General features: G+C 34.4%; 1 protein-coding gene across 20 annotated transcripts in view; it reads right to left on the bottom strand.

Annotated features, from left to right (window-relative positions):
* gpat2 (glycerol-3-phosphate acyltransferase 2, mitochondrial) overlaps positions 1-19044 on the bottom strand; it is a 138844-nt gene extending 119800 nt beyond the window's left edge. For 4 of the 20 annotated variants that reach the window (XM_068222977.2, XM_073909565.1, XM_073909562.1 and 1 more), the window contains exons 1-3: positions 16442-16720; positions 5735-5774; positions 1180-1282 (exon numbers count right to left, since the gene is read on the bottom strand). In XM_068222977.2, coding sequence (XP_068079078.1) covers positions 1180-1272 — 93 coding nt within the window. In that variant the 5' untranslated portion in view covers positions 1273-1282; positions 5735-5774; positions 16442-16720. Of the gene's footprint in view, positions 1-1179; positions 1283-5734; positions 5775-16033; positions 16729-18984 lie in introns of those variants that run through there. The other 16 variants (XM_073909571.1, XM_073909564.1, XM_073909559.1 and 13 more) reach the window with 6 other exon arrangements.
* Between the last annotated feature and the right edge of the window lie 1230 nt (positions 19045-20274).

Below are 20274 nucleotides of genomic sequence, written 5' to 3'. Positions count from 1 at the left end.
ATGATAATTTTGCAAAAATATGTGCAGTATTTGAGAAAAAAATGAAAGGGCTCTTCACTTTAAATTTATTTCAGATAATTTTGTTAAAAAATTGTGACTGATTCGGGAATCGTGAGATCAATATCTTGTGAGAGTAAAATATGTCAATTACTGTTAAATGATGGATGTTAAATGAAAATATAACATATTTTAACACATTTTTATCTGTTTTATCAATTTTTTTATTCTTATTTGTCTAATTATTATTATTTATTTTTACTTTCTTTTTTATTCCTGTTTATGTAAAGCACTTTGAATTGCCACTGTATGAAATGTGCTATATAAATAAACTTGCCTTGCCTTGCCTTAAATGACTGAAAATAATAAAGCACAATCGTGAAAAAAGTGATGTAAACCTTTGTAATATTTTGGAACAATTTACTTGAAGGGTGTGTTAATAAGAGCGTCATGACACTTGTTGACAGTTGTCATAAGCCTGCATAAAATGTCATTCACTCAGTTATGTAATTGTAAATGCAAAGATGATGTTTTGTGTTATGACAAATTGACATAACCAAATACATCATAACCTGATTTTATCTTTGTCACGACAGCTTGACATTTCCAAGACAAAATAATGCATCATAATTCTGTTATAAACATCGTCATAAGGCCATTACAATTGTCACGAAAATATTTCCGATTTAATCATCAAAATTAAAAAAACAAACCTTTTTGAGAGGACTAAACTGAATTTGTCACACACAAAGCGGTTAACAAAGTGCATTACAGCTAAATTCATTAAAATAATGAAATGGCAGCCCAGAGTCCTGATCTAAACCTGATTGAAAATCTATGGAAAACCCTTAGAGACATAGTTAGACAAGGGTTAGTGAATAATGACAGAATTGTCACTTTTGGGTAAACTATCCATTTAAGTTGACTCACAAACATGCATCTCAGATATTATTGGCATGAGCTGAAATAAAGAGCTTCCAAAGAGGTAAAGTACACAAAGATTTAACTGAATTAAGGGAATTCCCTCAGATTTTCAGAACAGAAAATGTTATTAAATAGTTTAACTTTCAGTCTTAGCTCGAAGTTACTGTTAATCTAAAGTTTCTGCAAAAAATGTTAACATACTTTCCCATAACCCCATATATAACTGTAAAATGTGTCATGCGAAATGAAAAGTCTTACCGCAGGGCGCTTGGGCTGGAGAGTAACGTCTCTTTGACTAGATGGATTTTCACAGACTTGGTTCATGATTCTTCCAAATAGGTTTTCTACCATCAGAGAAATTCTGAAGGAAAAAAAAGATCATAAACATTGCATACTGTTTATTAAGAGGTGCATTTCAATGGTTCTGAGACCTGAAGTGAAACAAAAAACAAAAATATACCTGATGCAACAAGAAGCAATTCACTTTAAATGAGAAAAAAATGCAAATAGATTTATGTAATAAATTTTTTTGCCTACTATAAGAGATCTGTAAAATGTCTCATTTTGTAATACTCAAAAAAAAAAAACACAATAACAGCAAATAACTTCAGAAAGTTTGTTTACCCAAAAATTAGTAATTAAACACACCCTCTTATCGATCCAAACTCACTTTAAGAAGCACAAGAATCACACAAGAATATTTAAAGCACAAATTAAGATATTTTGGGAAATTCTAAAAGCTCTCTCATTCTACAAGCTACAAGATCTCATTTGTGCACATAAAATAAAAATAATAACGTTATCGTGTCAGTATTTTGCACTATAAGGTTTCCCACCACCCCTAGATGCCAACTCACAACTTCTTTGAAACAAAGCATGGGCACATGTGAAGATGTTAAAAGTGCACCCACAATATGTTAACACGTGCCCTATACTGATACTGAAGAGAAGTAACTGCTGAATAAAGTCATTATGTTTGTTTAATTTTGTTTAATTATTTTGCACAATAAAAAAGAAAATCTTGCTTTCAATATTTTTAGTTGAATCAAATTAACTTTTCTTGTCATCGTAGTTGAAACCTAAATAACTAAGTTCGATTGACAAAAACATTTGTAGACATGGCTTTTTGTCATAATTTTTTGCTGTCTGTAGTTATATTCTGATGTTCCAAATGAACCACCAAAGTCTGTTTTGAAGATGTTTTGGCATCTTTCTGGACTCTGAATGAGTTGGGAACTTTGTTGTCCATGGAGGATGAGAAAGCTTTCAGAATTCTTCTTAAAAAATCTTTATTTTTGTTCTAAACATGAACAAAGATCTCAGGGGTTTGGAATGATATGAGAGTAATTATTAATAATATAATTTTTGCGTGCAACAACACTTTAATTGACATAATGGGGACTAAATATTGATGATTTTCACTTCTGGATGACCTTTATGTTCTGAAAAAGATGATGAAGATGATGTTTTAAACTTTAAAGTTCTGCTGACTGCAAAATTATTGATAACATCTACTGCTGACCAAACACAAAAAGAATATTAATACTGAACTGAGTTCAGTGTATGTTATGTATTAGCACTTCACATTGCATTAAAAAAAAAACACGTTAGCAGTTTTCAAGCTGTAAAATTGTGTTTTTCACTGCGTCCGCATTAACATTGAAATCCAATAAGCCTTTTCTCTCCAATAATAACAGTACAAGCATAAACATGACCAGGCCTAAAATCTCCTTCACCCCAGCACCCTAAAAAATGTCATTATGCCTATCTCTCTCTCTCTCTGAAGCTGACAGTGTCCTGCCAGAATATTCTGGCCCACTCCCTCTTCATCAAATTTCACCCCTGTAGCTACAATTATTTCAGGCCGGACCATCTCCATATCTCTAGTTAGTCCTGTTTTCATTTCTCACTCCTTTTCTCCACTTCTGCTCTAGTGAAAGAAATGTGACTATGCACTTTTAAGTAAAAGATAATGTACTCTAGTTCTACATTAGGTTGGTTTTCTCGTAGAATAAAGGCTGACAGGCTTATCAGCAGGCCAATGCAAAGCAGTATTCTGCAAAAACAAATGCCTAGATGTATATCACCACATCATAGCTACTAGCCAGAAAACTTAAGGACTAAACAAAGCAATCACCTGAGCTGTAATATTTTATAATTGAAACAACAGCTGAATGCAGCCTACACTAACTAATTGATTCAGCAAAATGATGCCATGAACAGTAGTGTAAATGATAAACAAAAGACTTTCAAGATGAAGTATCCGGATAAGCTTGTGTTATTAGTATAAGCAGTTGATATCTGGGAAAAACAAACCTTGGAATGTCATGATTGACTAATCATACTCGGTAATTTCAGAGAACTGTGTAATGATTTGCTGTTAAGAATTGGCAGGCTGTGTTTCCACCTGCAACTACATTTTTTATGGAACTGATGATGTGGTCAGCTGAGATACAGTTTTGATTTAATTTTTTATTCAATTTCATTTGTGACTACATGTGTTTGAATTACATCACACTGTACATCAATTCTGTATGAATGCTCTGTGTGATGCGTGTTGTGAAACCATAATGCAGCGTATGAGCAGGTGGAAAAGAAAGTAACTGAAAAGGATTTCTATGATTTGTAATCTCTTTATTTTGCTCTGTAGTGGCACCAGTGTGACCACCAGTGTTGGGAGTAATGCGTTACAAAAGTAATGTATTACAGTAACGTATTACATTTTCCTGTAACGCAGTAGTGCAAGGCATTACTAATACAATTTCAGCAATGTTTTACTCGGTAAATGTTAAACATTTAGCTTTTTTAAGGCATTAACAAATAAAAAATACAGCAGTTCTATTTCCTGATCGTGGTTAGTAAACATGCGAGTTGTCAATCTCCCTCAGGCTATTGGAACTTTTTACTTTAAACACGGAATGATTTCAGCCTCTGAGCTCGAGGTTTGGGGCTATTGGCTCAGCCCGGTCGCAGTAACATTAAGCCCTAACGTGCAGCGGAAAAGCGGCAAATAGAGGAAAATGGCAAAAGACAGTACATTTATGAGATGGACGTATACGTGCATGTGACGTTATTTCACTGACAAATGTAGTAAGTGCAGTATTACAAGTCGAGAGCTTATTCATGTAATACAAGCGAGCGAACGTGCCAGTTTCCTGTTTGTGGACAAAACTCATGTGTACTCAAAACACTGGCTGCTCACGTGCGAATGATCTGCTCTCGCTCCATCATATGATGCAGACTCTCAATTTGTGCCTTGTGTTTCCTCCTCTTTTCGTGCTTTTCCTCTATAGATCATCCTGTTAAATTGTTTTGCCAAGAATGTTGATATGGTTTATATATTGCTACACTATTTACCTACAGGTTAATGTATATACTATAATAAATACTAGTGTTTTTGAGTGTCAAGTATATAGCCTATGTTTTAGAATAGTATTATTTACAACTTGGTAATGAATGCTTTAGCATACAGCAGTATTAAAAACAGTGAACTGATAAAATGAAATACAGTGTAGTTTTACTACAGTAAAATAGGGTGAGTTATAAAATAATATAACGGATATTGTAATAAAAAAACTACAGCACTGGGTCATTTGTTTATATTACACTTATTGTGTTACCATAGCAACTATAGTATTACCACAACTGATTAACTGAAGTACTTTATACTGTTCAAAACACTGTACATGCCAATATGTGTGTTCAGGGGCCCTGTGGAACAGCTTCTCTTCAAAATGAAGAGGATGACAGGAAAAATGTCCTCCAAAATCTCATCAACAATGTGGAAGACAACAGAGACTTGTTCACTTTAATTTAGTTGCCATGATAAAATGGGATTGATAGTGAGATTTATTTGAAGAGTGAAGTGCAGTAGGCTATAATACCTTATCAAGTTCACTATTTTCTATCACAGTTACATTTCTGCTTGCGTTATTTTTTGTTTAAATGTTTATTTGATTAGTATGGTGCACCTTTTGGATGCTTAATAAATGTTGTTACAATGAAAGGTATTCTTTAAATCCAACGTCTATTCTCTGTGTCTTTAAGTGATTAAAACTGAAAATATCTCATCATATAACATTGGATTAAAATTTAGATTAAAATTAATTAGATTAAATTAATTAGATTAAAATTTTAATATGTAAGTCTGTTTTAGTATTTTGGTTATTGCTAATGAATAGTGCACCATTATAAATCATATCAAAAAGCACGAAAGGAAAAGGAACAGAAGACAAATTGTGAGTCTGCATATAATCTCACTGAGCGAGCAGTGTACTAAGAGCGTTTCTACTGGATGTAAAATGCTCTGCAGTACATTTTGTCATTTTAAGATGTTTAGTTCTAATTCTGTAGTTCTTTTGGTGAAAGTAAGTAAAAAACAATATAAGAGTCATGTTGTATATTACAATTTTGAGACAGTAATATCTAAAAGTAAGGGATTACTTTTAAATAACAGTAACAAGTAATCTGTAATGTATTACTGTTTGGAAGTAACATGCACAACACTGGTGACCAGTGAAAAACAGGTGTAAAATGTAAAACTTTATTCACAACGTGAACCGTGCTTACTGTCTGCTGATTGTAAGCCATGTCACATAGCTTTGTACAATAGTACTGAGGAGCCAGAGGAAAAAATGTGATACTAGGTGATAATAGTGACATGTCTCTTATTACTTGTTATCAGATCACTGAAAACCCATTAAATACCAATTGGAAACTGAGCCCCCACTGACACCTGTATTTAATGAAACAGAACTGACACAAATACATCTTAAAGGGATAGTTCAGCTAAAAAAAAAATAAATACACTTACGATTCCCTCAAGTTGTTCCAAAATTGTGAGTTTCTTTTTTCTGTGAAACACAAAAGATATTTTAGAAGAATGTTAGAACATTGGTTAGACATCCATAGTATTTGACATCCATAGTACTATGACGGTTTCCAGTTTCAAAATATTTCAAAGTATCAACAGAGGAGAAAAATTCTATATAATGGAAATACCAAGATTCGCATAAATTGGGAAATTGCTAAGAAAAAATGTATGTGCACAATTTAACAGCATAAACTTTATATACGATAAGAAAAAAGTGCACATAAACTAAGATGGGAACACATTTACTGAATACATTCCAGTATGCACGTTTTAGTAGATCACGTAGAAACAAAAATGGTCGCAAGACAGTATTAATGGACAAACCAGCAGACTGACCATGTTGAACAACCTCTAAAATGTTAGTCAAAGTCCGTCATCTTGAGTAAATGTGCTTGCAAAACATGGTCTCACACCTCCAAAAGTCAAATCCTACTGCAATAACACTTTTCTTTTTGATATTTAGTGGCAGTTTATCAGAAAGTGACAACTGTGTTGTCTTTGACTCATTAGATGGAAACGGTGGTTTATTCACAATCATTTTATGTGATATTCCATTTTTTCGCACAACTTTAATTAAAATATTTTGATGGAAACAAGGCTATAGATGAGAAACTATCTCTTAAATACCACGTGTAATCAAGACCTAACATGTATTAGTGTGAACCATTAAACAAGGCTGAAATGTTTGTTTCTTTTTTATTAAGAAAAGAGCTAAAGAGCTTCGTGTCCTCTTTTTTAGGTGAACTGTACCTTTTAAGCAAAATTGTTTATAGCTAGCCGCCTGAATAATAACAAATCTATTTTAATGGCAAGCATGTGTAGGTACCTTTCACCCTGTTGAATTCTAAAGTTTGTTACCGCAACAGAAGAGTGCACTTTAAGTAGGCCCAAGGGACCTTACATCTGCATACTTGAGCATGTCTCTGGCCTTGTTTGTCTCTCATTATTCAATTTCCATTTAAAAAGAAGCTAAGAGAGGAACAGCTCTGCCAAAAGCTTTGGCAGAAAATGAAAAGCTTCAGGAACCTGAAGCAAAAAAAACCTGAACTGATATAGACAAAAAATTTGTGGGTGATTATGCAGTACCTTTTGAACTTGGTGACTTCAAAACTTTAGTTTCATGAATATGGCTGTTCAAGCTGTGTTTTAATACTCCATTAAGAAACTAGCACTCATTTCACTACTAATGAGCACTTTGTATGCAGCAAAAATGTTTTTCCTTAGTAAGTCTCAATACAATGCAATGTGCGTGTGTGTGTGTGTGTGTGTGTGTGTGTGTGTGTGTGTGTGTGTGTGTGTGTGTGTGTGTGTGTGTGTGTGTGTGTGTGGATATATATATATCGTTTAAGTAGATTATTATTTTATACCACTTGCATTTTGTTGTACAAACAATTCTATATGGCTTAAATGTTATGCTAAATTTGCTAATATTTGATTCAATTAATAGATTTTCAACATATGCTTATTTAGGTTTGCATAAACACTAAATTAGTAAATTTTTACTGCTGGTTGAATTGAACTTGTTAGAGTTAATGTGAACATGTATGCACTTTTCCCCTCTTTGTTGTAGTTTTACAAAAAAGAAAGCTATTGAGAAGAACAATTGCCAGTTAAGGCAAAAAATAGAAAATAGAAAATAGAATTGGTTGGGACTATGCTTATTATTTCTAGTAATTTATAGCAATTTAAACTTCCTTTCAATATGTACAACAAGAAACAAAAAGCTAGAGTTTTGACTGCATATAGTCTGTGGAAGAATGACTGAGTGTGTCTAACGCTCAGCCATACACACAACAACCACAGATATATTTCAGCAGCTGATGTGTGACACGATAAACATTCTGATCTGCATTATCACTATTGACAGGTAATATTTAAAATATAAACAAAAAAATATAAAAATATATTAATATATATGTCTGTTTTTCTAAGATGCATAAATTATGTCAGGTTTCCCTATGTTTGTTGTGCTTGAATGTTAAAACGACTTTCCTACAAATTGTCAATCACTGAAATGGCTACCATGCCAATTTGAGTTTGAGACCCCTGATTTAGATGGATTTGGGCGATTCTGTAGGGGAATGGATCGTGTATATAACACAATAAAAAATTAAAACCAAATATAAATACAATAAAACAAAATATACAAGTAAAATAAATAGTGCTTTATGGTTTTCTAGGCAGTCTAACAATATGCAGGTACAGAAAATAAATAGTTGAAAGTTAAATAATACTGCATAGGTTTCATTGTATAACTAATAAAATAAAATTAATCTATAGTAAAGTTATAAAGTGTACTATTTCTTCTGCTTGAAAGCTTTAAACTGTCTTTAAATGCTCACACAAGCCTTAAAACACATGCAGATCCTAAATTTGAACTCTAATATAATTAAACTCTGCAGTGACTGCACAAATGTCATGGGTTCTGATCAAATATAATATCAACTTAACATTGCACCTCCTAAAACGAGGTGCCCAAACTCGGTCCTGGAGGGCCGGTGTCCTAAAAAGTTTAGTTCCAACCCCAATCAGACACACCATGGCTAGGTAAGCTCTTAAGCTGTGGTCGCACTAGACCAGGGGTCACCAATCTCAGTCCTGGAGGGCCACTGCCCCTGCAGGGTTTAGCTCCAACTTGCCCCAACACACCTGCCTGGATGTTTCAAGTATTGATTAGCTTGTTCAGGTGTGTTTAATTAGGATTGGAGCTAAAATCTGCAGGACACCGGCCCTCCAGGAACAAGTTTGGGGTCCACTGCACTAGACTATGAGCATGCCAAATTCTGTAGTATGGCACTGCCAAAAGGGGCGGGATTAAACAAGATGATTACCCTGCTGAAAAATCCAGCTTAAACAAGCCTAGGCTGGTTGGCTGGTTTTAGCTGGTTGACCAGGCTGATTTTAGAGGGGTTTTGGCCACTTCCAGGCTGGTTTCCAGCCATTTCCAGCCTGGTCTTATCTGGTCAGGCTGGGAGATGACCGGCTTAAACCAGCTTGACCAGCCTAGCCAAGCTGGGAGTCCAGCCAAAACCAGCTATATCCAGCTTAAACCAGGCTGGTCAAGCTGATTTTAGCTGGATTTGGCTGGTAATTTTCCAACCTAACCAGCTAAGACCAGGTTGGAAATGGCTGGAAACCAGCCTGGAAATGGCCAAAACCCCTCTAAAACCAGCCTGGTCAACCAGCTAAAACCAGCCAACCAGCCTAGGCTGGTTTAAGCTGGATTTTTCAGCAGGGTAGACATATAAAAAAGCGAGCGATTGGTGAATGTTTTAAATTTCCGTCCAGAGAGGTCATGTTTCGATCCTCAATTGATCTCACACAATTAGGCTTGCCACTATAGACGGTGTTGACGGTGATAACGGTTTTAAGACGCAACACCGGTGACATCACTTTTCCACCGTGACACCATCCCCACATTTTTTTTTTAAGTATTAGTTTTTTTTTATTAAACATTTATTTTAATTAAATGTAAAATATAATTATAAATAATTGACTCAAGACTAGAGCATACTCTATAATTATCATCTGAACATAGCTACAATGCGTCATATTTCATTTATCACGTGAGGAGAAAAGAGGAGTCGAATTTACAGAAAGAGGATGGCAGATCATTTAAGGTCAAAACGCAATGCAAAAGCGCCTGTTTGCCAATATTTTGGGTTCAAACCAAAAGAGAACCCAAAAACGTTAATGAGGCAATCTGCAAACTTTGCATGGCAGCATCTAGAGGAAACATAACTAATTTATACACGCACCTTCAATGCACCTTTATGTTTAACTATGGGTGGGTCGCGGATAAATCAATGGCCATAAATACGCAACGCATACTCTCATTTTAAAAATCACGTGACCACCATCTCTCAATGTTTAATAATAAATATCTTATTTTTTTATTAAAATGAGTGATTTAGCAATGCCGCACTATTGACAATCCAACTGCAGAGAAACAACATCGTGGCAACGTGAGCACTTTTTCTGAAGTTCAGCTGTTCTTTTTTCCACTTGATTATGTGTTTAATGGTAAAAAAAAATCCATAATGAACAGGCAATAAAGAGTGCATCCTGTGTGTGCGCGCGTCTTTTATAATTGAGGCCGCTCTCTTCAAAAACCGAAAGTTGCTTCGTCTGTCTGGCAATATTTCGCCTTTTAATCGATTAAAAAGTTCATTTAGATGAGCCAATATTAAAAATTGCAATAAAGTAACTGAGACGTGCGGCCACACATCGAATCTGAGGGCTGATCTCTCTCTCTCTCTCTCTCTCTCATTCAGACATCGAGCCGCAACACAACACAAGTCGCAAAACTTAGGCTGGTGCAGCTGACAGGTAGAAGTGCTGAAGCCTTTGCGAAATCTGTCAAAATACACCACTGAAATTAACAGGCATAAATGTCTTTGAGCCAAAAAAGTCTATTGGTAGGATATCTGTAAAAACGCAATTAGAGCCAAAGATATGTAGGAGTTGTGTAGCATATTAATTATAGGCCTATTAATTCTAATAAAATGAAAACTAAAATAAACAATTCATTGCATCTTTCGCTTGATAAAAATATACGTAAACGAAAAAAAATTAAAGGGTGGCTAGTTTGTAGTTATGTGTTTTAATGTTAATGAAAATATGCTTAGCCTATTTAATTAACGGCTATATACGCCGTCAATAGACAAGCCATTCAAAACATATTATTTTACTGTGTATGGGTTATAATGTATATTTTACATTAAAACTAAACGGAGCATGTCTCGCTGTCATTTAAAACATGTAATTCATACCACACCAGAGCTGTGGATCTGTACAGTCTATGCAGTGTGTAAACTTACAGGGCGGTGTGTTGGTCAATAGTCATACAGCGCACCGAACTCCAATCCGAAGGAGATTATGTTACTCGATAGACAACATTAACTTGAGAGATTTTTAAATATAAAAGATATTTTTTAAAAGGAACAACACGCAAATCTACAACAAATAAAACAAAAACTAAAACGTCTTGCCAGTGCTGTATGTATTCTGCCACTGACAGTGTGAGACGAGGCGCTTTTATTTAGCCTAAAGTCTTTACATTTTTTTAAATAATGTTCCAGTACTTAACATTTTTTTTTTATTATTTATAGTTTATATATAAAATGAGTGCTAGCTTGTTTAGTTGTGATCATTATGCAAGGATCATATTTCATATTCGGTTTATTCTTCAATAGCCTATAGATTCGTTAATAATGTATTTTATAAACGGATTGTTCATAAGGGCTAAGCTGTTAATATATAATAAAGGCATTTATGGTTATTTGTATGGTTCCAACTTCCACAGTTTTTTCAGCCTGTATAGGATTGTTTTGTTTAATTCGTTATGTTAATAAAAGTTGTGTTGTTTAATAACAGTGATTTTTTTTTGTGTAGTTTCCTTTTCGTCCATTTAAACAATTGACGCTGAATTAGCAACTCCCGCAAAACTGAAAGTGAAAGTATTATATGCACGCACTTTTAAGCTATTTAAAAGCAGAAAAAAAGAGGAAAATAAGAAACGCCCACTCCCATGGTGATACCGGTATTACCGGTGTTGTCACATGACGATTAACCGGTGGGGGAATTTCCTTATCGTCACAACTCTACACACAATCATGTAGATGCAATTTCGCAGGCCAGTCACAGTTCACCAAGCTTGAACTTTCCAATAGGTTGGGCAATGTCGACCAATTTGGCATCGTACGATGTGAATGTGAAATGTGAATAATGTGAAACATCGCAATAGACAATGGCATTGTCGTATTTATTAATAATTAATTCATAACGAAAAAATTATTTGTAGCCTACCGCACTACCTGACCTGCATGGTCTCTGTTTTACCCATAACCAAATCATAAATAAATAAAGATAAGTTGCACATAAATTATCACCTGTCAATCACTTTTTCCGCGGACTGCATGGATAGGCAGAGCGATCTGTGACGGAATAATGGCATCAACAAACTATTGTGAGACGCGATCCAGCGGTCCATCCTTGATGAACTGTCTGACGAGCACTGCTCTCCTGGACTCGTCTGACTGTCCAGACGAGCGCATGACAGCATGAGTGTGTGTCTGTGAGTGTCACGTGATGTGTGTCTGTGTGTGTCACATGATGTGGATTTCAGCAATATAGTGTTTGAAGACGGCTTTTTAAAAAATGCTAGATGAAACTGCAGTGTGGAGTGCCATTTTCAAACTAAGATGTATTAGAGCTGGGTGGTATATCGGGTTCTGGTGATATATCGATATGATTCCCCAACGCAATGTGGTATTATCCAATATCGTTCATATCGATATGATTTAAGACCACACGTGTGCATTCTGCACGAAACAGACCACTCCAAGGTAGCATGCGGGCTCCATTTGCACAAATGTGTCCATGCGCAAATGACTCACTTCATGAGTCATACAAAAGAATTGTTCAAAACGACCCATCACTAAAGTGACCTGGAGGAAGATGCAGTGTCGGTGTGGTGAGAAATCTATCTGACTCCCCTTCGCGTGCAAGTACGTCACACAGTGCCTGCAGGTGTTCTTTACATTTATGTCATAAAACATTTAAGTCCGTGTTTTAGTCTGTTATGATTTCTATGCTTAATCTGCATTTCATCAAAGCACTCTAAAACAATTTCATTACTTCTCATATCTATAGTCTATTCGTTTCTATGTATAATATCTAGTAAAACAAGTCAAAAGTGTAAGATTTTTTTACATTGAGTGAAAGACTTCTCTTTAGATATCTTTGATATGTGCACTGTTAAATAATTGTGCACAATACATTTTTATACACAACAGCTTTAAGCGGGAGAAAAACTTGTACTGTGTTTTATTTTTTAAAGATTTTGTGCAACTTATTTTTTGTGCAGCTGTTTACTTGTAAACAGGGAGGGAAACCCCTGTGTTTGAATTATATTTTGCTCAAAAAAAGATTAATAAAGTCTTAATTAAGGCTTTAACTCTCAAGTAACCATTTATGGGAAAATACTGGATATATATCATATACCGTCTTTCCTCCTAAAAATACCAGGATATGACATTTTGCCCGTATCGCCCAGCTCTAAGACATATTAGTGTAAACGGGGTCTAAAGGCTCCTACACACCGGGATGTTTTTTGTTTGCGTTTATCAGCAGCGTTTTATGAGACGTTTTTCAGTGTTCAAACCCAAGTGCTTTTCACTGGCGTCAAGCAGACGAGTATGCTAAATCACTCTTTTGACGTTAGATGGCGCTGCAGAACTATAAGCTTCTGACACCCGCTTATAACACAAAAGAAGTGGAGGAGCGGAAGTTCACAGTCACACGCTTGTTGTTAAACTTACTTGGGACTCGAACAAGCATGGATGGTTCAAGCAACAGCTCCAGCTCTAGCGATGAAGAAATGATTATTGTTTACCAGTGCAAAAAGCTGCTCCACGTTCATATCGCCTCTGGGCATCTTCTTCAATGTGCGCTCGCATTGACAGTTTTGCGATTGAGCGCCTCCAAGTGCTGTTTACGATAACTTCAGCAGCTCCGTGCACGTGAACAAAGGTCCCGATCTGATTGGTGGAGAAGGTTTTGACGCCGCGCGTCAAAACAAAAAAACAAGCATGAGGCGTTTTTTTATTTTTAAATGACGCTTTTGCGCCTGCCGTTTTGCGCCTTGGTGTGCACAATCACATTGACGCCCTTTATTTAGTTACGAGGCGTTAAATGTCGACGGAACGTGAGCAAAAAACGTCTCAGTGTGCACAGGCCTTAAGTGTGAATTTTTCACGAGCAGGTTGCTGCTGCAACGGGGGCAGAGGATCGCGATGCTGCTGGCATGACGCAATCGCGTGCATATGAATGGATGTCTGTGGAAAGAAAAGTGCAGTGTGACCGCAGCTTTAAGGCCCGTGCACACAGACGTTTTTTCCTCGCGTTTTCCGTTGACTTTTAATGTCAAAAAAGTGATTTAGCATACTCATCTCCTTGACGCCAATGAAAAGCGCTTGGGTTTGAACACTGAAAAACGTCTCATAAAACGCTGCCGATAAACGCAAATGAAAAACGTCCTGGTGTGTAGGAGCCTTTACTAGGCTTTCCGAAACATCCTTGCAGGTGCGTTGAAGAAAGTTGGAGCTAAACTCAGCAGGACACCGGCCCTCCAGGACTGAGTTTGGACACCCCTGTCCTAAGATGTGACTACTGCAAAATGTGCCCATTGCTATATTAATGCTGAAATTATATATTGTGCATCCATAACTCTTACAGTCCTGAATATATGAATATCTTTTCCTATCATTGTTTTTATCTGTTAATATTTGCAAAAACACTAGGCATATTCTCAATACAAAGCACAGCAAATTTACACTTAAAGAAACTCAACTCTGCCCTCAGCCAAAATGATAATAGATTCATGAAGTCAAAGATTGCCTATTAGACATGCTCAAAATTAATTACCTCCCATGCTTTACCAGTGCAAATACATCAGAGCCAGAGGCAAACATATCAGAAGCACTTGCCCAGATAATAAATGACCGCCTGGACCTCAAGACACTGAACATTTTTGAGAATGCATTTTGGAATACTTAGCTACACAAGTCATCATCCAATCAACTCTTAATAAAAGCTATTAAATCATATTTAGAGATTATTTAAACTGTAAATGGCTATTCTATATTATTAAGTATGTTGTTCTTAAGTTACTTATTGATACTGTATCATTTAAACTGAACTTTAACAATGTTTCTTAAGTTCTGAATGTAGTGTATGTGTGCAATGTTGATACAAACAAAATCTCTATATAAAGCCTATGATTGCATTTTTTAATATTTAACATTAGCCAAAACAACATTCATCTGACATTGGTAAAACATAGGCAACCGATATCTGTGCTGTACTTTACAGTCAACATAAATCTTTATAAAAATATCCATAATGTCAAAACCTCTGTGAAGTTGGCACCCCATAAAAACAAATAATCTCCAAAATTATGTCATTCATTTGTGCTACGTTTGTGCTGATTTAGTATTTTTTTACATCACTTTCCACCACATGTTGCTTAAATGACTTAAAATCAGCACAGGTTGTTTGTGTTCGATTTGTGCTGGTTTGTGCAGTTAAAACAAACACAGTATCTGTTTTCCTTGTTGAGATATAAGCAAAATATTTCGGGAGCCATGACGTCACTCTCCACACCATTTGATGACATAGATTGGGAACAGTTTTAGCTTCTTCGGAAAAAAACCTTTTTAACTAATAAAGCAGTTGAAGTCTTAATCAAAATCATTCATAATTGCTACCCAATAAATACCAAACTAGCTAAAATTAATAACAATATTTCCCCTAAATGCTCATTTTGTACTCAATATGATGAAACACTAAACCATTTATTTTGGGAGTGTAGTTACTGTAAAGTATTTTGGGTTGACATTTCCAATTTCATTAAAAAAATCTTATTTTCAAACTTCTGTATTTCCTTAAAAAATTTATTCTTTGGTTACTCGCTGAATGTAGATCCTTCGCATTGTAAATTTATTATTAATTTATTCCTTTTTGAGCAAAATTTTACATCCATAAATGTACAATTTCAAAGAAACACCTTTACTTTTTTGTTTTCAAAAAGCACTTTGATTTATATGTGAACTCTTTAAAAGACTCTAACGATTACATTGCATGTAAAACGCTTTTGTGGTGTAAATCATTTAAACTTAGTTAATTTGCTGGAATTTTATTTATGTAACCCTTTTCTCCTTGTTCATATTTTATCTTTGTAATGTTCTTTCTTGCATAATAAAAAATAAAAATAAATAAATAAAATATCTCAGACCCCAAACCAGCACAAACGTTCGTTTTTGCTGCACAAATCAGCACAAACGTAGCACAAACGAATGGCCTCATTTTGGGGATTTGTTTCTATGGGCGTGAAAACTTTACAAGTAATGTCGAACTGTCACGACTCTCGTTTGTTTCAAACTCATATAACGTTACAGTATTTCTCTCTGCCGTGCGTCACAAAACATAAGGTTTGACACACACAGGTTTGGAGGGAAAAACCATTTGGATAAGTAAATGATGACAGGAGTGTTATCTGCTGAAATGTGGATATGCGTTTGAAACATTTCGATGAGCAATAGACAATGTGCCACACATTTTTCGTAATTTGTGATAGCAAAAACGAATATAATTTTCATTTCTAAAAGTCTAAACCTTCAAACATACTGCATTTAACCACAAAAGTGTCTCGTGACTCACCAAACCTGCATTATTTACCTGCTCACTAACGAGACCGTACAACCACGAGCATCTCTCTGAAGCTGTGAGTCAGATGTAGTTCACGCGCACGGGTCATCAACACGAACGCGCATAAACACCTCAGCACGTGCAGCTCCATCTTTGAGATTGATGATACACATCTTTTATGATGTTTAAAAAAACAACCGTGTGGTACTATTGATTATTAAATATTATGCTATACAGATGATACATTCACGCTGCATTTCCGTGTATTTTGGTTTTATTTATAAATAAAAACATTCAGAGCACGTTAACAAAAGCTTTCTGCTTCTTTGACTAACAAAACGAGAACAGCTCAAGGCAAAGGTACGAACTCCTTTAAAAGTGCTGTTATCTGGCTGTTATCCATTATGCAGGCTTAGTACAAAGAGGAAAAATAATCACCTTCCAATCGACCCGCGGACGTTTAATAGAATAAAAGGCCTCCGCATTAAAATGGAAAGAAATCAGGCAGAGACTAGATAAATCAGCCGTTGCTTGTTAAAGTCCCCCGTGGTCAGGAGAAATTAAACGATATTTCACATATCCTTATTAAAAGTGTTAAGATATAAAGTGAAATCTGTGTTTTTTGATCAAGTAACGTTAAAGAAAAAATAACAGCCGTTTTACTCACCTGCTGCAATTAAAATGGCTCTTACGTGTGTAGCTCTGGCTCATCCTTTCATCGCCCCCTACAGATGAACATATTAACGCAAATTATTCATTGGCGTCATTAATGTCAGTTTAATTATTACATTTTTGTAATAGAAAATATCAAAAAGTTTCCATTTTGTTTTCACTCCAGATGTATGAGCATTTGATTGTTTTGTTGTTGTGTAATTGTTATGTTTCGAAGTACAGATTTTTGCCAAACATATATATATATATGTTTCCTATCAGGACAGAATGGTAAAGTCAGGGGCATCCCTAGTTTCCAATCTTATATAATAATAAAATAAATGTGCAATTTACCCATTGCTGAATAGTGTTAAAATACATTTTTTGTAACAAATTTGATAAAAACAAGAGCAATATAATTAAAAATATAAAACTTCAGTGTCATTCAACAGAACTACATTTTATTTTTTTGTTATATAGGGAAACTCAGACAAGTACATCTAAATCAGTGGTTCTCAAACTTTTTTCACCAAGTACCACCTTAGAAAAAAATTGTCTCTCCAAGTACCACCTTACGACGCTATTTTTTAACCAGTATTAAAAAATAGCGTCGTAGGCCAAATTAAGCAGCTACAGGTGTGCACAGTTTAAAAACGATGCAGATTAATTCCTATTATTAAGAATATGTATTATTATCATTCATTTTAAACATTTGAAATAGTCTGAACATTAACTGTGCTTGCAGATTAAAAAAAAAGTTTTTGTTAATGTGCTTTTAAAAGTTCATTAAAAAATGGCGCTGTTCTTAAAAAGTAAAAAGAAAACTGCTGTACTTAAATCTAAAGTATTCATTGTAGCCTATTCATCAAAAGCTGGAGATGTTGTTTGGACCTTATAAATATAGGCTATATGTCACATTCCTACACTTTCAGACAAATCTTGAAGTATGTTAAATGTACATATGACAGGGTTCATACAGGCACAGCCTAATGAAAAATCAATTACAGCACCTATTTTTTTTTTCAAGACTGACATGTTATGTATTGAAGACCTGAAAAGTATTCTCAGCAACCCATAAAACATTGCATAGGAATAGATACAAATAAAAAACATAAAAAAATAATATTTATTGATTATATTATTAATAATATAATAAACCTGCACTAAATGCTTGAGAAATCTTTTTTGTACTCAAGTAAAAATACTATTACACAGCTAAAATAACACAAATTTTAGTGAATAATATTAATATTAGGTAAAAGTACAAAGTACTCTTTTAAAAAGTACTAGTTGGTTACTTTTGAAAAAAAAAATCAGATTTTCATTATGAAATCACTTTTTTACGTGGAAACCTGATTGAATGGTTACATGGTAAGCTACATGTATAGGAAATTGCACTAACAAAGAAAGTATGGTCGATTTTTCCTTTCATGACAATTAATCTTTTTCAATAGCACTGGTAAAACTGCCAAATAATCTTTAAGGCCATAGAGACACTTTTTGCCAATTTTTTTAAATGATATTTACAAGCTTTGAAAGGTTTAATTGAAGTATATGGTAAAAAGATTTAAATTTAGCCTTTTATTTACATATTTATACTATTTTTCTTTACAATATGGCAAATTTGTTTCTTAAAAAGCTGTACATCACATGTAGATTTTATTTTACATTTAACCTAATCTAAAATAGAAACTTTAAAAAAAAATAGTACACTGTCAGTAAAAAAAAAATAAAACAAATGACTTCATTTTACTTGAGGTATTTAAAATATAAAGACACTACATTTATCAAAGCAGTGCTTTAAGAGCCTTATTGTTAATTTTGATAAATAAACAATAAGTAATAACGGATTGCTTTGACCTGTAATGCTTTAAGACAGATCAGAATACAGCTAAATGTATAAATCACACAAATACCTTATCCAGAAACATTTCCAGCATAATTAATTTGTCGTAAAGAAAAAAAATAAAAAAATACACCTTTGCTAAAAGTAAGTTTCACTTCACAAGACAGCCAAATAAGAAGACCATTAGCATTGTCATCGATCATGTATCAATCTATTTCTTAATACTTGATTACTTTGAATACTTTTGACTAAATGTAGTCAAGGAACAAAGATAAATAATGTCTACTTTGATAGTGGAAAGATCGCGATTGTATTCAATCTGAGCACACAGGCGATCCTGAGAGGACTTGCAGTTCATTTGAAAAAAAAAAAAAGCCTATTTAAGAGCTCACATATCTGTTTTAGCGATTTGCGTACATGAATGCGCTCTCGTGTTAAAATAAAGCACTCGCCGCATTTGTAGAAATGAGTAATTGCGCAATACCTCCATTCCCGCGCCGCCATTCAGACTGTATTTAGAGGAGTGACAGGTCAGAGGCGAGAGACTGGCTGTCGGAGAGCGAAACGTGTTTGTAGATCTTCAAAAAGGCAGGAAATATGTCCGCGGTTTAATTACTCTGCTAGACATTTCTGCAGTGAAAACATCCGAGAAGCATTATTCCAACAAAACATTTGTTTTTAAGTTGTTTTTTCTGTCTCTGCAACACAGAAAGCATTTGTCCCGCCTTTACGTTTCACGCAACTAGACAAGGTCGACTGTGATTGGCCACTTTTCATGTCAGTCAAATCACGCTTCAGAATCAATTCTTAAACTTCGGAAACTGATTTATAGCAGCTTATGACACAATGCACTAAAATAAACATTCTAAGCACAGCGTTGTGATCGTACGCTTCACAAAACAGCCAATGCTGATCACATCGATGTTATATTAGGCATTAAAGGATTAAAAGTGTTAATTGTTTCTTTCATTATTTAGCGGTTCCTCCGCGTACCACTAGGAGGAAGCCCGCGTACCACTAGTGGTACGCGTACCACAGTTTGAGAACCACTGATCTAAATAATGTAAAAATTACATACTGTGTAAGCGATTAATAAACCATTCAAATACATAATCTTATTAATCTCATAATCCTATTTTTTCAGGAGCGAATTTACTGTGTATGCTTTATTCCTACTGTTTTGAGTGAAAAAATTTTTATGCACTGTTTATTAAGTGAGGATTATTTATGCATTGTAAATCCCTTATAAAGTAAACGCTGTTATATTAATAACAGAAAAAAGAAATGACAATGAACAACAGTGATTCAGCAAAAAAAAAAAAAAAAATATATATATATATATATATATATATATATATATATATATATATATATATATATATTTTTTTTTTTTTTTTTTTTTTTTCAAAAATGAAACGGTGCACGAAGTGAATCTTTGCAATAAAAATAAAACAATGTATGGCTAAATAGTGTCAAAATATATGCTTTGTAATTTGATAAAACAGCAATAACCTATAATTAAAAAATAACCCTATGGCATTCTGAAATAGAATGTGTTCGAAAAACGTTCAATGCAAAGAGAAACTGCATTAGGTGTTTGACCATTGCAGACGGTATGTAAAGATTTTACTAAAAGTATAATTTCAAGTAATATGATTGTTTTGCTGAAGGAGGCTAAAGATTTTAGTATTTCTCTCTGTCATTTTGTTTTACGTTATATTTTAGTTTTTCCACATATTTTTTCGGTTACACTGTAGATTGCAACGTTACTGAA

The sequence above is a fragment of the Danio rerio genome, chromosome 8, assembly GCF_049306965.1.
Source record: "Danio rerio strain Tuebingen ecotype United States chromosome 8, GRCz12tu, whole genome shotgun sequence".
NCBI lineage: Eukaryota > Metazoa > Chordata > Actinopteri > Cypriniformes > Danionidae > Danio > Danio rerio.
This window is presented reverse-complemented; position numbering and strand designations above follow the sequence as displayed.